Raw genomic sequence first — 15,796 nt, forward strand, 5'->3', positions numbered from 1 at the left:
TGGTGTGGTCTTTCATTGATTCTATTATGGTTATTATTGTGTTATGGATTTATTGAACATGCTCACAAGAAAATGAATCTTAGGGCTGTATATGGAGACATATATACTTTGATAATAAATTTACTTTAAACTTTGAACGAAATTCTCTTGTTTCAAAAACTCAAGCAAGAGTGAGGCAGTACAGTAGCATAGCAGTTAGCACAATTGCTTTACAGTGCCAGTGATCACTGACTGGGGTTAAATTCCCGCTGCTGTTGTAAGAAATTCTCCCCACAACTGCATGGCTTTCCTCAGGGTGCTCCGGTTTCCTCCTACATTCCAAATGCGTAGTTAGTTTTATGGTTATTAACTTGTTGGCACTGAAAGCACGGCAACACTTGTGGACTGCCCCCAGCATATCTTCTGACTGTGTTGATCATTGAGGTAAACAACACATTTCACTGTACATTTTGATGCTTCAATGTACAGTAAATGTGGCAAATAAAACAAATCTGCAATGAATGCCATCTGAAAAGTGATATTTGTTACTTCTCAGGTTTCCCAAACCAATCATCAATATTGTGCAACAGCAAAGTCACCCAAGCTCCTGACCGTGCAGGTCTTACAGTTTCTGTGCAGCCGCAGCTAGACTTTGGGGTCAATTGCCCCAGCCCAGAGATTACCACAGGAGTGATAAAGGTATACAAAATTATGAGGGGTATCGATAGGGTAAATAAAAGCAGGCTATTTCCACTGGGGTTCGGTGAGACCACAACTAGAGGCCATGAGTTAAGGGTGAAAGGTGAAATATTTAGGGGGAACTTCACTCAGAGGGCGCAGAGAATGGAACCAGCTTCTAGCAGAATTGGTGGATGCGGGTTTGGTTTCAAGATTTAAGGGAAATTTGGATACGTACGTGGATGGGGGGGATATGGAAGGCTATGTTCTAGATGCAGGTTGATGGGAGTAGGCAGAATTTTAGCTTGGCATGGACTAGATGGACTGAAAGACCCGTTTCTGTGCTGCAGTGTTCTGCGATGGCTGTCTCCCAGGCCCAACCATCTTCAACTGCTTCATCATAGACCTTTGCTCCATCGCAAGATCAGAAGTGAGCACAGACACTTGCAAATGAAAGGGTATTGACCTGAAATATTAATTGTTTCTTTCTCTACTGCTGTTGCTTGAACCGGAACCAACATATTTTATGCTTTTCAGTATTCACTGATCCTTCAGCTGAGATTTTTCTTTCTTTTTTTTAAAAAGTACAAATGCTCTTGTACAGACTCAGCTATAAACCTCTTGGAATTTCACCCTTCTTCTGTCCATTGTCAAAGAAAAAAATTGATAACTTATTTTATCTTAGTTTCACTAAAAGCCAGTTACCTCCGTATACTTTCATCTGAATCCACCAGAACACTCACAAATCTGAAGAAGAGGGAACCTTTCCATTTTATGAATTCTTCCTGCAAAGGGAAGAAACAAATGCCATGAAAATGATAGAAATGGACCTGAAATGTTAACACTCTCCAAAAGTGATATTTGGCCTAAATATTCGCAGTACTATTTTAAAAATTGCATTCCGTGAGACTCCACAGATGAATGATCGGCTGTGGAGATGTTGCAGGGGACAGGGTTTCAAGTTCTTGGATCATTGGAAGCTTTTCTAGGAAAGGGGTTACCTGTATAAGAAGGACGGGTTGCACCTGAACTAGAGGGGAACCAACATCCTGGCCAGGAGGTTTGCTGATGCTACTCAGGAGACAAAGGGGAAATAACAGATATGATGGGTCGGATAGTTTGAAGTGCATATATTTTAATGTTTGGAGTATTATGAGTAGGGGTGATGAACTTAGAGCATACATTAGTACATGGAACTGCAGTGCTTATAAAAAGTATTCATCCTCCTTGGAAGTTTTCATGTTTTACTGTTTTACGACATTGAATCACAGTGGATTTAATTTGGTTTTTTTGACACTGACCAACACAAAAAGACTCTTTTGTGTCAAAATGAAAACAGATCTCGACAAAGTGATTGAAATTAATTACAAATATGGGTAGTAAGTTAATTAGTCACTTGGGTGGAATTGGGCGACGCATACTCATTGGGCCGAAAGGGCCTGTTACCATGATGTATTGCTAAATAAATAATTAAAACATAAAGTAATTGATTGCTTAAGTATTCCCCCCCCCTTTTAATATAACACACCAAATCATCACATCATCACTGGTGCAACCAATGGTTTTAGAAGTCACATAATTAGTTAAATAGAAATCTGTTTTTGGAGACCTGTGTGCAGTCAAGGTGTTTTAATTGACTGTTGTAAAAAAAATACCTGTATCTGGAAGGTCCAACTGCGGTGAGTCAGTATCCTGGCAAAAACTACACCATGAAGACAAAAGAATACTTCAAGCAACTCCAAGAAAAGGTTATTGAAAAGCACAAGTCAGAAGATGGATACAAGAAAATTTCAAGTGAATGAATATCCTTTGGAGTGCAGTTAAGTCAATCATCAAGAAATGGAAAGAATATGGCACAGCTGTAAATCTGCCTAGAGCAGGCTGTCCTCAAAAACTGAGTGACTGTGCAGGAGACCTTTTACCAAAATGCATTATCATACATTTTCTAACACTGTATTCCATCTGCCACTTTTTTGCCCATTCTTCCAATATGTCCAAGTTCTGCTGTAATCGCATTGCTTCCTCAGCACTACCTACCCCTCCACCTCTCTTCATACCATCCGCAAACTTTTGTCACAAAGCCATCAATTCCACTATCTAAATCATTGACAACCAATTTGAAAAGTAGCAGTCCCAATATTGATTCCTGAGAAACACCGTTAGTCACTGGCAGCCAACCAGAAAAGGCAACCTTTAATCCCACTTGCTGCCTCCTGCCTGTCAGTCATTCCTCTACACATGCCAGTACTTTCCTGTATCACCATAGGAGTTTTAATCTTGTTAAGCAGCCTCATGTGTGGCACCTTATCAAATGCCTTATGAAAATCCAAGTAAATGACATTCATTGCCTCTCCTTTGTCCACCTTGCTTATTACTTCCTCGAAGAACTCCAACAGATTAGTCTCTAAGTTTTTTTTTTGCATCCATTACTTTTGTGAGATCATGGATTTGCACCTTGGAAGGTTTCCAGGACGCAGGGCGCAGGCCTGGGCAAGGTTGTATGGAAGACCAGCAGTTGCCCATGCTGCAAGTCTCCTCTCTCCACGCCACCGACGTTGTCCAAGGGAAGGGCATTAGGACCCATACAGCTTGGCACGGGTGTCATTGCAGAGCAATGTGTGATTAAATGCCTTGCTCAAGGATACACACGCTGCCTCAGCCAAGGCTCGAACTAGTGACCTTCAAATCACTAGATGAACGCCTTAACCACTTGGTCACGCGCCAACACAGTCTCCAAGTACCCCAAAATTTTATCCTTAATAATGGACTCCAACACTTTCCCCAACCACTGAGGTTAGGCTAACTGGCCTACAATTTCCTCTCTTTTGTCTTCTGCCTTTCTTAAAGAGTGGAGTGACACTTGCAATCTTCCAGTCCTCCAGTATAGCAACCAGGGTGCCCAACAGTTCCCCATGATTTGCAGCACGGAACAAGTTCATACAACTTAATAATTGTTAAGTCAAGTACACCCTCTCAGCTTTCTCTACAGATCTACAGAAAACAGGTTGTGCAACGATACAACACTGGCATTTGAAAAGTGTTGCACACTTGAGTCATTTGCTAAGAAAGCTAAAAATGACCTTGATAGTGGTCTCATTGCTTCTTATAACATTTCCAAAATGATAGCAAAGTGTGGAAAATCCCATACAATTGGCGAAAGATTAATAACGCCTGCTGTATCAGAAGTGCTCACCATTGTTCTCAAAATGGATACCAATTTTTAAAATCAATTCCTCTGAGTAATAACTCTGTAGCTCGTCGTACTGACAAAATGAGTGAAGACATTGAGTATCAACTATGCACAGAGCTACAAAAAACAGAATTTGGCATACAACTAGATGAGTCAACTGTGCGATATAATGAGGCGTTGCTAATGGAATATGTACAGTTCATCAAAAATGGAAAAGTCTATGAAGAAGTTCTCTTTTGTAGAAAGTTAAAAATGAGTATCAAAAGAGAATCCATCTATGACGAGCTCAATATATATATCGAGGATAAAAGTATTCTGATTAGGAACATGACTTCTTGTGCAACAGGTGGAGCACCATATATGACAGGTCAGCATGCTGGTTTAGTGGCATTTATGAAAAAAGAAATTCCAAGTCTGTTTGCAATCTACTGCGTAATTCATCATCAACATCTCCATAAGACCATAGGACGTAGGTGCAGAATTAGGCCATTTGGTCCATCAAGTCGGCTCCACCATTCAATCATGGCTGATCTTTTTTTTCTCCTCCTCAACCCCATTTTCCAGCCTTCTCCCCGTAACCTTTGATGCCATGTCGAATCAAGAACCTGTCAATCTCTGCCTTAAATACACCCAACGACCTGGCTTCCACAGCTGCATGTGGGAACAAATTCCACAAATTCACCAACCTCTGGCTGAAGGAATTTCTCTGCATCTGCTTGAATGGATGCCCCTCTATCCTGAGGCTGTGCCTTCTTGTCCCAGACTCTCCCACCATGGGAAACATCCTTTCCACAACTACTGTCTAGGCCTTTCAACATTCCAAAAGGTTTCAATGTGATCCCCCCTCATCCTTCTAAATTCCAGCAAGTACAGACCCAGAGCCATCAAACGTTCTTCATATGATAACCCTTTCATTCCTGGAATCATCCTTGTGAACCTCCTCTGGGCCCTCTCCAATGTCAGCACATCTCTTCTAAGATGAGGGGCCCAAAACTGTTCGCAATACTCAAGGTGAGGCCTCACCAGTGCCTTATAAAGCCTCAGCATCACATCCTTGCTCTTGTATTCTGGACCTCTTGAAATGAATGCTAACATTGCATTTGCATTCCTCACCACCGATTCAACCTGCAAGTTAACCTTTAGGGCAGGGATGGCCAACCTTTTATATTCCATGTGTCAATTTTTTCACGCACGAGTTCAGATGTGCAATACAACTTTTGCACCCCCATTCAGTTCTTGTAAAAATATGTTAATATAGAACTTGTGTGTGAAAAAAATCGCATCTGATCTCGTGCGTGAAAAAATTGACACATCGAATGTAAAAGGTTGGCCACCCCTGCTTTAGGGTATTCTGCACAAGGACTCCCAAGTCCCTATGCATCTCAGATTTTTAGATTTTCAGATTTTCACTCCGCTTAGAAAATAGTCCACACATTTATTTCTACTAGCAAAGTGCATGACACTGCATTTTCCAACATTATATTTCATTTGCCACTTTCTTGCCCATTCTCCTAAGTCCCTCTGAGCCTACCTGTTTCCTAAACACTACCTGTCCCTTCACCAATCTTCGTATCATCTGCAAACTTGGCAACAAAGCCATCTATTTCATCATCTAAATCATTTATATACAGCATAAAAAGAAGTGGTCCCAATATCGACCCCTGCGGAACACCACTAGTTACTGACAGCCAACCAGAAAAGGATCCTTTTATGCCCACTTGCTTCCTTCTTTCAATCAGCCAATGCTCTAACCACCTTTCCTGTAATACCACAGGCTCTTAACTTGGTAAGCAGCCTCATGTGTAGCACCTTGTCAAAGGCCTTCTGAAAGTCCAAATATACAACATCCAATACATCTCCTTTATCTATCCTACTTGTAATCTCCTCAAAGAATTCCAACAGGTTCATCAGGCAGGATTTTCCCTGAAGGAAACCATGCTGACTTTGTCCTATGTCACCAAGTACTCCATCACCTTGTTCTTAACAATTGACTCCAACATTTTCACAACCACTGAGGTCAGGCTAACTGTTCTATAATTTCTCTTCTGCTGCCTTCCTCCGTTTGTAAAGAGTGACATTTGCAGTTTTCCAGTCCTCTGGCACCATGCCAGTCTAATGGGTTTTGAAAGGTCATTGCTAATGCCACCACAATCTATATTGCTACCTCTTTCAGAACCCTAGGGTGCAGTTCATCTGGTCCGGGTGACTTATGTACCTCTATGTCTTTCAGCTTTTTGAACACCTTTTCCTTTGTAATAGTAACTGCACCCATTTCTCTTTCTTCACACTCTACAACATCTGGCACACTGCTACCGTCTTCCACAGTGAAGACTAATGCGAACTACTCATTTAGTTCATCTGCCATCTCCTTGCCCCGTTAGTATTTCTCCTGCCTCATTTTCTAGCAGTCCTATATCCACCCTCATTTCTCTTTTACATTTTACATACTTGAAAAAGCTTTTCCCTGGGTGGAAAGTATGGCACTCTCTTTCACAGATGGTGATTTGCAAGAGTACTGCTTATACCTGAAGAAGGATTTTCAGAATTGATTCAAGGATTTGAACAATCTGGAAATTCCAGACTGGGTAATTAACCCATTTTTTTGCAAGGTGGAAGAACAGGAAGCGAGCTTTCAAGAAGACATTATCAAAATTCAAAGTGACGAAGAAGCAAAAATGCTTTTCAAAAATGTCGGCTTCAGTGGTATGTGGCTACACTGTGATATGAAGTTTCCTGGTCCTTGGAGAAGAGTCAAATTGTTTTTCATTGTATTTCCATCCTCCTACCTTGTTGAAAGAGGCTTCAGTGCAGTGAACCACATAGTCACAAAAAATAGAAACTGTTTGGACGTTGTTATGCATGTGGACTGAAGGCTTTTGTTGTCACAACTTGAACCTTGCTAAAAACCATCATGCTCAAGGATCACACTGGTATCAAAGCTGCTGTACAGTACACAGGTACTGTGTAAGCTGGGTTTAAAGACAAATAAAAATTTAAAGCAGAATATTTTTTCTCATGTTAGCATACAGTAGACATGTTTTTACACTGCGGAGGCGCTGGAAAGTACATTGTGCCTAGGAGGAGCATTGGCAAGTATGAAGGTCCTTGGGCAGGTCGTTGGCAAGTATGAAAGTGCTTTGGAGGATGTTGGGCTGAAAAAGGTTGGGAAACTGTTCTAAGGCATCTATTATTCAAAGCCATGAGGTCTAACTATATGAATGACAAACATTTACAGCATTGCCATTAAATTTGAAGTTAACAAAGTCAAGCACTTGAATCAGAGAAAAAAATAGAAACATCAAATGATTGGAAGTCAATAGTAAATATAATTTTGAGCTGTATTCCTTTTAGTTAAATGCATTACAAGCTCAGAAGACTTCAATTCTCTACATTAATAATGAATTATGTAATCAGTTTTGTTTCAGATAGTAACGCATATAGAAAATTACAATTCACATCAACAATAATATGGTAACTGCTGAAAGAAAATAACTGTATACAAGTTTTGACTCAGCCGAGGATTATGGGTCTGCAGTAATTAGCAAAATATAATTCACAGCTAGTTATTTGATCTAACAAAATAGAGAACTCTTACCTGGAGTAAGTTGGTCAGCATGACCAAAGTCTGTTTACGAATAAAGGGATCATTGTCTTTTAAACATGCAGCGACGTTAGGAATGTACCGATCCACCATAGTGGTATATCGCATACAGAGGTCACATATGATGATGATGACATTATTGCGAACTGCTGTATTTTCACACACCTCCAACTCGCGGGCAAAGGCAGCAATGGATTTCTTTGCTAGATCTTCGTGTTGTAGGCACAACTTTCCTATACAAAATAAGGTGGTGCATTGGTAAAAATAATGCATTTCTCTGCCTGAAAGTTAGTATGTGTGCAAGGAGCTATTCATATTCCCTCTCCTCAAAGGCAGATATCTTTCTGAGGTAAACTTTCATAGGGAAGAGTAAATATTCAGTAACTCTCATCCTCTTGTGCAAACTGACACGCGAGTGCTTGCATGATATCTGACTGGAAACAGGATAAAAAACTGGGCCTTCTGTTCTTCCCATATACAGAAATACATTCAGAAATTGTATCAGTTAAGGCTGAATCCTTTTAATGTTCACAGACACCACAGTTAGTTAAGAGTACTCTATTTTTTTGACTGATGAGATCTGCAAATTTGCCCCGTACTGGAGTTCAAATGGTCATTACAGGCTGGTTCCAGTTCAGAACTAGTCTTTTTTTAAAAATTACCTCAACAGATTCAGTGCATCATCTCAGAAGTTCCAATTTCCATAAAAGATTAAGAACTTGATTACTATTTTACTTGCTTGGACTTCCTGTATTTCTTAGTTATGTGGACAATCAATATTTAGCATCATTTACATAAAACATGGAAAATGACAGCACAGTTGAGGCCATTTGCCCCACAATGTTGTGCCAATGCTTTAACCTATTCTAAGATCAATCTAACCTTCCCTCCCACGTGGCTCTTCATTTTTTTCCATCCACGTGCCCACCTAAGAGTTTCTTAAAATTCCCTAATGTATCTGCCTTTACCACCACACTGGCAGGGTGCTCCACACACACACCACTCTCTGTGGAAAAGAAGCTACCTATGACATCCTCTCTATACTTTCCTCCAATCACCTTAAAATTATGCCCCCTTCCTACTAGCCATTTACGTCCTGGGAAAAAGTCTCTGGCTATCCATACTATCTATGCCTCTTAGCATCTTGTACATCTCTATCCTGACGAAGGGTCTCGGCCCGAAATATTGATTGTACCACTTCCTAGAGATGCTGCCTGGCCTGCTGCGTTCACCAGCAACTTTTATGTGTGTTACATCTCTATTAAGTTAGCTCTCATCCTCCATGTTGTAGGTACAACATTTCTGTACAATGTAAGTTGGTGCATTAGTAAAAACAATGTATTTTCTCTGTCTAAAAGTTAATCAGTATGCAAGGAGCTATTCTCATTCTCTATCAAAGGCAAATATTTTTCTAATGTAAATTTTCACAGGGACCAGCAAATATTCAGTAACTCCAATCTTTCTTCAGCTTCACCCTTCACCATTTTATTCTGATTGTAACTGGAATGTTAATAAAATAATTATAATTTGATTTCAGTATCTCAGATCAGAGAGAGGATATGTGGAATAGTATAAAGAACAGTAGAAGTTCACCAGCAAATCCAGACAACAATGGCCTTACCCAGAGTGAAAAAGGCATGTGCTCGGACAACAGAAGATACGGTAGTAGATCCTGAAAATTCAGTAAGGAGCTGTGAAGCTGGGAGATAATCGCCATCTGATATAATAACCAAAGAAAATACTTGTGATTGAATAATTTAACATATCAGACAGAAATACTTCTTCAGATAATGTCTTTCCGCATATTAATATAACCTAATTTCCAACTTCAGAAACTTAAGTATCAAAAATGTTTGTAATTATAATTTTCAAAATTAAGTCACTAGAAAACTAACACTAACACTGTTAACATGTTTTATTCATTATTATATACATATATATGAGAGAGAGAGAGAGAGAGAGAGAGAGAGAATGAATGAGAATGAAACTCTCTTAACACGATGTTTTATACTTTTTCAACACAAAAATAACAATAAACAATTAACTACAGTTTCAATTGCTATATTCGCCTACTTTAACATTTGGAATATCTGCAAAGTTTACAGAATGACACATGTACAATGGAAGCTCATCCCAATTAGCAGAACCCTTTTGAATGTTCAATACTGATGTTTGATCCAAAAGCCTCTGAGTACAAACTGCAGACATCCAAAATCCCTTGTCTTACCGTGTTGAGGGATGGCCACGTGAATCTACAACTGGACAGAATATTAAATGGCGAAACAGATTTGTCTTGAATTGTGCATGAAGTAGCAGGAATACGTCTTTAACAAAATATTAACATTGATTAATAACAGAAACATTAATTTAATCTCTTCCCGCGTAGTTTTAATGGGACAGAATTGGAATGCCCCACACCTAATGACTGGCTTCACTAGCCACAAAGTATCAGCTGGAAGTAACTTCAGAATGATCCCTAACATGCACAACTTGAAAAAAGCAAAGATAAATTAAATGGACATTAGACTCTTAACCAGCAATTAAAAATTTCAAGTCAAGCAGAAGTTTGAGTTTATATTTGTAATGTAGATGAACAGATAATTTAAAAATCACAACTTATACTGTGCATTCCTGCAGCCCCATGTTCCAGAAGAAGCAGCCGCAGAGATAGTGGAAAAATTACTTCTGAGATTGAACAATTGTCCAGATTCTGGAAGGATTGCAGCAGATTGAATCATGGAAAGTGTAACACTCTTACTCCAGAAAGGAGGGAAAAAGAATGCCTTTGGACAGCATGGTAGCACAGTCAGCAGCATAACGTAACGCTATTACAGCATCAGCGACCTGAGCTCAACTCCCACACATCTGTAGCAGTTTGCAAGTTCTCTCAGTGACCACAGGGGTTTCCTCCAGCTGCTCCAGTTTCTTCCCACATTCCAGGTATGGATGGGTTAGTAGGTTACTTGGCAACTTGGGTGCAATTGGGCGGCGCTGACTTGTTGGGCCAGAAGGGTCTGTTACTGTGCTGCATCTCTATATAAGCAAGGCCCCAAAAACCAAACAAACCCATCAACTGTCATCAAAAAAATGGTGGAGTTCATTAAGGAACTAAATGCTAAACCCTTAACATGTTTTTTTTAAACTTTCACTGTTTATCATCTTCAATACTTAATTTAAAAAATCTTTACATTCTTACATTTAATTTTTATATTATTTACCTCTTTTTTGAAATCAGAAACAAAGTGTCAGAGAATCATAGAAACTTACTGCACTTCTTTGGCGCACCTCATCTATGCTGATGCCCATGTTATTTGCATTTGCCCACATTAGGTTTGTATCCCTCGACACCTTTCTTACACATAAGTACCTGTCCAAATATCTTTTGGAACATTGTAATTCTATCTGCTTCTGGCAGCTTGTTCCAGGTATTAAACATCCTCTGTGAGAAACTTACTCCTCAGACCTCTTCCGCATTTCTCCCTCTCAACTTGAACCTGTGCCCTCTAGTTTATACAATGTTGGCACTGGAAGCATGGCGACACTTGCAAGCTGCCCTCAGCACATTCTTGACAAAAATGTTTTGATGTACATGTGACATAAAGTTAATCTCTCTCTTCAATCGAATCTATTCCTCTGCCTAAGAAAGGCTCTGACCAACGTAAAGTATGAAGTCATTCATTTTGTAAGGTCACACTTGAAGGCAGGATACAGGGTTTATGGAAGGATTCTTAACAGTGTGGAGAAGCAAAGGGATCTTGCATGTCCATAGATTCCTCAAAGTTGCAGTGCAAATTGATAGAGTGGTTAAGAATGTGTATGGTATGTTGGCCTTAATCAGTCAGGGGACTGAGTTCAAGAGCAGCCTTATAAAACCTTGGTTAGACCACACTCGGGAGTATTGTGTTCAGTTCTGGTTACCTCATTATAGGAAGAATGAGGAAGCTTTAGAGAGGGTGTTGAGGAGATTTACCAGGACACTGCCTCTATCAGAGAGCATGCCTTATGAGGAAAGATTGTGCTTTTCTCTTTGGAGTTAAGGTGAGGCAACTTGATAGAGATGTACAAGACACAGATAGATTGGAAAGCCAGTGCCCTTTTCCCAGGGAGGCAAGACCTAACATGAGAGCATACTTTTAAGGTGACTGGAGGAAAGTATAGTTGGTGGGAGGGGGGTGAGAGAGTAATGTCAGAGGCAAGTTTTTTTGAAACACAGAGTGGTGGGTGTGTGGTAGATACATTAGGGCATTTAAGAGGCTCTTAGGTAGGCACATGGAAAATGAAGGGCTATGTGGGAGAAAGGGATTAGATTAATCTTGGAGTGCGGTAAAAGGTCAGCACAATATCATTAGTTGAAAGGCCTGAATTGTGCTGTAATATTCTCTGTTCTATTCTGACTATTGCTCTTAAAGGTTTTATGAAGTTCTATAAAAGTCACCTCTCAGCTTCCTATATCCCAGTGAAAATAAAACAAGCCAATCCAGTCTCTTACAGCTACAGCCTGGTGAACATCCTGGTGAATCACTTCTGCACTCTCCGTCATTGATACTACATCAGTCCTGCAGTGCAACAACCACAATTGTACATGATGCAGCCTAACAAATGTTTTGTACAATACAGTACGATGTCCCAACTCTTGCACTTAATGCTTGGCTTATGAAGGCAAGCATACCAAATGGCTTTTTCTACTATCTTATCCACTTACGTTACCACCTTCAAGGAGCTATGGATTTGCACCCCAAGGCCTCTCTGTGTATCAATGCTCTTAAGGTCCCTGTCATTTGCTACACAGCATGTGCCCTACCAGAATCTGATCACCCAAAATGTATAACATTTACCTGTAAGGTAATGCACTTAACAGTTTAGAACAATTCATATCCACTGTTCCTGCTCACAAACCAGCAAAGGAAGGAATTTGAAGAAAGACTATTGATCTGAAACATCTTATGTCTCTCTCTTTACAGAACCAACACAACCCTCTGAGTACTTCAAAAGTTTTCTGATAGTTTTATGTTTTCATCAACAGATTTTAATTTTTGCTTTGATAACTCACTGTTCTCCTCAACCTCTTTCCTTTCATAGATATGAACGACTGACCCATTCAACCTTGCATTATTTTATTTATTTATAGACACAGCACGGACAAGCCCTTTTGGCCCCAGGGCCGGATTAACCTAGTAGCAAAAGTAGCATATACTACAGACCCCGCCCGCACTAAATGCATGCAAGCTGCAGTCTGGTGAAATCGGTATCTCACCGTATTCTTACAACTGTTAGAGTGAGTCTTGGATAGACAATTCATTTACACTTAAATAAATGACTTCAGCCATCAGTATTCTGTTCTTTGACAAAGTACTGTGGATTGAGTTCATAACAGCGCATTTCCTAAAAGCTGTGAACCCAATTTCATTTGTAACAATGCATCTCTGGCGCCTCTGAGACAAGAATGCAAAGTTTACAGGTAGTTGCAAAAACACCATATCTATGCTTTTTGAATATGAATTGTCCTCTATGTTAGCACGTAACATACCAAATAATGTATTTATGGATCTTAACTTGCATTCCTAAAGGTCATGAATGCCAGCTTAGGCATATTGGCGCCGGTAGAATGAATTTAATCAAAAGATATGAAAACTTCAAAGAATTGTCTATATTTGTAACTATAAACTGTCCTTTGTGTTTAGCAAATAAATATTGAGCCCCAATCACAAGGTGGTTAGACCTGTTCTGCCAGGGGTCTCTGCTTGCAGTAACCTTGTTTTGTCGAATAAAGAAACTGCTTTGTACCTACCGGTAATGCAACACTCTGATTTCATCCACGCCACAACAACGACGATCTGGCAATGCTGTTGTTTCCATGTCGGGGAAGCTGCATGCTGCATGGTGCAGTATGTGTGTGCAGGCGTGTGTTGGCTTCTTGCTGTGTCATGGTATAAATGCTCATGCAAATGAAGGAAGGGGACATAAATCATACCTATCTAAAACAACATGTGAGGAATTCATCAATCTGATTGGATCCAGCATACTGGATCACATTATTGGTGAAGTCAGGAAATACAAGAATTATTCTGTTTCATTGGATTCTACTCCAGATATATCTGGACGGGCCCAGATGGCGTCCCGGGATGGGTTCTCCGGGCCTGTGCAAGGGAGCTAGCTGGAGTGTTTGCTGACATCTTCAACTGCTCCTTGCTTCAGTCTAAGATCCCCTAGTGTTTTAAGAAGGCAACGATAATCCCAGTGCCGAAGAAGAACAAGGTGGCATGCCTGAATAACTATCGACCTGTGACTCTGACACCAATTGCTCTGAAGTGCTTCGAGAGATTGGTTATGGCACACACCAACCACAGCCTACCGGTCAATCTCGACGCTTTGCAATTCGCCTACCGGAGCAACAGGTCAACGGCAGATGCCATCTCTCTGGCCCTACATTCCTTCTTAGAACACTGGGAGAATAAAGGCGCTTTTAAGGCTCCTTTTCATTGACTACAGCTCTGCCTTTAATACCATCATTCCAAATAAACTGATTCCTAAGCTCCAGAACCTGGGCCTTAGCACTCAGATCTGCAGCTGGATCTTCAACTTCCTCACAGACAGGACCCAGGCTATAAAAATAGGGGACAAGCTCTCCTCTACAATCACTCTGAGCACCGGTGCCCCACAAGGCTGTGTACTCAGCCCCCTGCTGTACTCACTGTACACCCATGATTGTGTAGCCAAGTTTCCATCAAACTCAATATATAAGTTTGCTGATGACACAACAATTGTAGGCCGTATCTCAGGTAATGATGAGTTTGAGTACAGAGAGGAAATTAAAGACCTGGTGGCATGGTGCGAAGACAATAACCTATCCCTCAACGTCAGCAAGACGAAGGAATTGGTTGTTGACTTCAGAAGGAGTAGCGGACCGCACGACCCAATTTACATCGGTGGTGCACAAGTGGAACAGGTCAAAAACTTTAAGTTCCTCGGGGTCAATATCATAATTGACCTGACTTGGTCCAACCAAGCAGAGTCCACTGCCAAGAAGGCCCACCAGTGCCTTTACTTCCTGAGAAAACTAAAGAAATTTGGCCTGTCCCTTAAAACCCTCACTAATTTTTATAGATGCACCGTAGAAAGCATTCTTCTAGGGTGCATCACAACCTGGTATGGAAGTTGTCCTGTCCAAGACCGGAAGAAGCTGCAGAAGATCGTGAACACGGTGCAGCACATCACACAAACCAATCTTCCATCCTTGGACTCACTTTACACCGCACACTGTCGGAGCAGTGTTGCCAGAATAATCAAGGTCACGACCCAACCAGCCAACACACTTTTCATCCCTCTTCCCTCCGGGAGAAGGCTCAGGAGCTTGAAGACTCGTACGGCCAGATTTGGGAACAGCTTCTTTCCAACTGTGATAAGACTGCTGAACGGATCCTGACCCGGATCTGGGCCGTACCCTCCAAATATCCGGACCTGCCTCTCGGTTTTTTTGCACTACCTTACTTTCCATTTTTCTATTTATGATTCATAATTTAAATTTTTAATATTGACTAATTTTTATTATTTTTAATATTTAATATTTGTAAGCCAGGGAACGGGAAGCGCAGAATCAAATATCGCTGTGATGATTGTATGTTCTAGTATCAATTGTTTGGTGACAATAAAGTATAAAGTATAAAAGTATAAAGTAATGTGGACCAGCTGATTTTGACTATGCACTATGTTTTGCCGTCTGGACCAGTTGAAAGATTTGTGAAGTTTTTGGATATGGTCATAGTGCTGAACAGCTCGCTCAAAGTTTACTTGACTTTTTGAAGGAAAATGACATTGATATAAAAGACTGGCGTGGTCAAAGTTATGACAATGCCAGCAACATGAGTGGCAAGTATAGTGGCTTACAAGCACGAATTAAAGAGCTGAATGAGTTTGCGGATTACATTCCATGTTTTGCACATTCACTAAATTTGGTTGGAAAATGTGCTGCTGAATGTTGTCAAGAAGCATTAATTTTCTTTCAATTTGTAGAAAGCCTGTACACATTTTTTTCTGCTTCTACTTAACGGTGGGATCTCCCTCCTGCTGCATTATCTGATGGTGGTGCTCATTTGCCCATTGTGAAAAGAATGTCAGATACCAGGTGGTCAGTTCGTGCAGATCCAACAAAAGCACTTTTACACAGCTTTTCTACAATAAAACAAGTCTTGGATGACATTTCAAATAACAATGAACAGAAGGCAGAGTGTCCATGGACTACTTTCAACCATGATGAAGTTGGAAACAGGAATAATGGTCATATTGTGGGATCAACTATTACAGCGTTTTGAAATGACCAGTGCTTCATTGCAATCTTCTGGCCAAGACTT

General features: G+C 40.4%; 1 protein-coding gene across 2 annotated transcripts in view; it reads right to left on the reverse strand.

Moving 5' to 3' along the window:
• ncapd3 (non-SMC condensin II complex, subunit D3) overlaps positions 1-15,796 on the reverse strand; it is a 228,092-nt gene that overhangs the window by 58,522 nt on the left and 153,774 nt on the right. For both annotated transcript variants that reach the window (XM_063038384.1, XM_063038385.1), the window contains exons 22-24: positions 9,070-9,165; positions 7,443-7,681; positions 1,363-1,442 (exon numbers count right to left, since the gene is read on the reverse strand). In XM_063038384.1, the coding sequence (XP_062894454.1) occupies positions 1,363-1,442; positions 7,443-7,681; positions 9,070-9,165 (415 nt within the window). The remainder of the gene's footprint in view (positions 1-1,362; positions 1,443-7,442; positions 7,682-9,069; positions 9,166-15,796) is intronic.

This window comes from Mobula hypostoma, chromosome X2, assembly GCF_963921235.1.
Source record: "Mobula hypostoma chromosome X2, sMobHyp1.1, whole genome shotgun sequence".
Lineage (NCBI taxonomy): Eukaryota > Metazoa > Chordata > Chondrichthyes > Myliobatiformes > Myliobatidae > Mobula > Mobula hypostoma.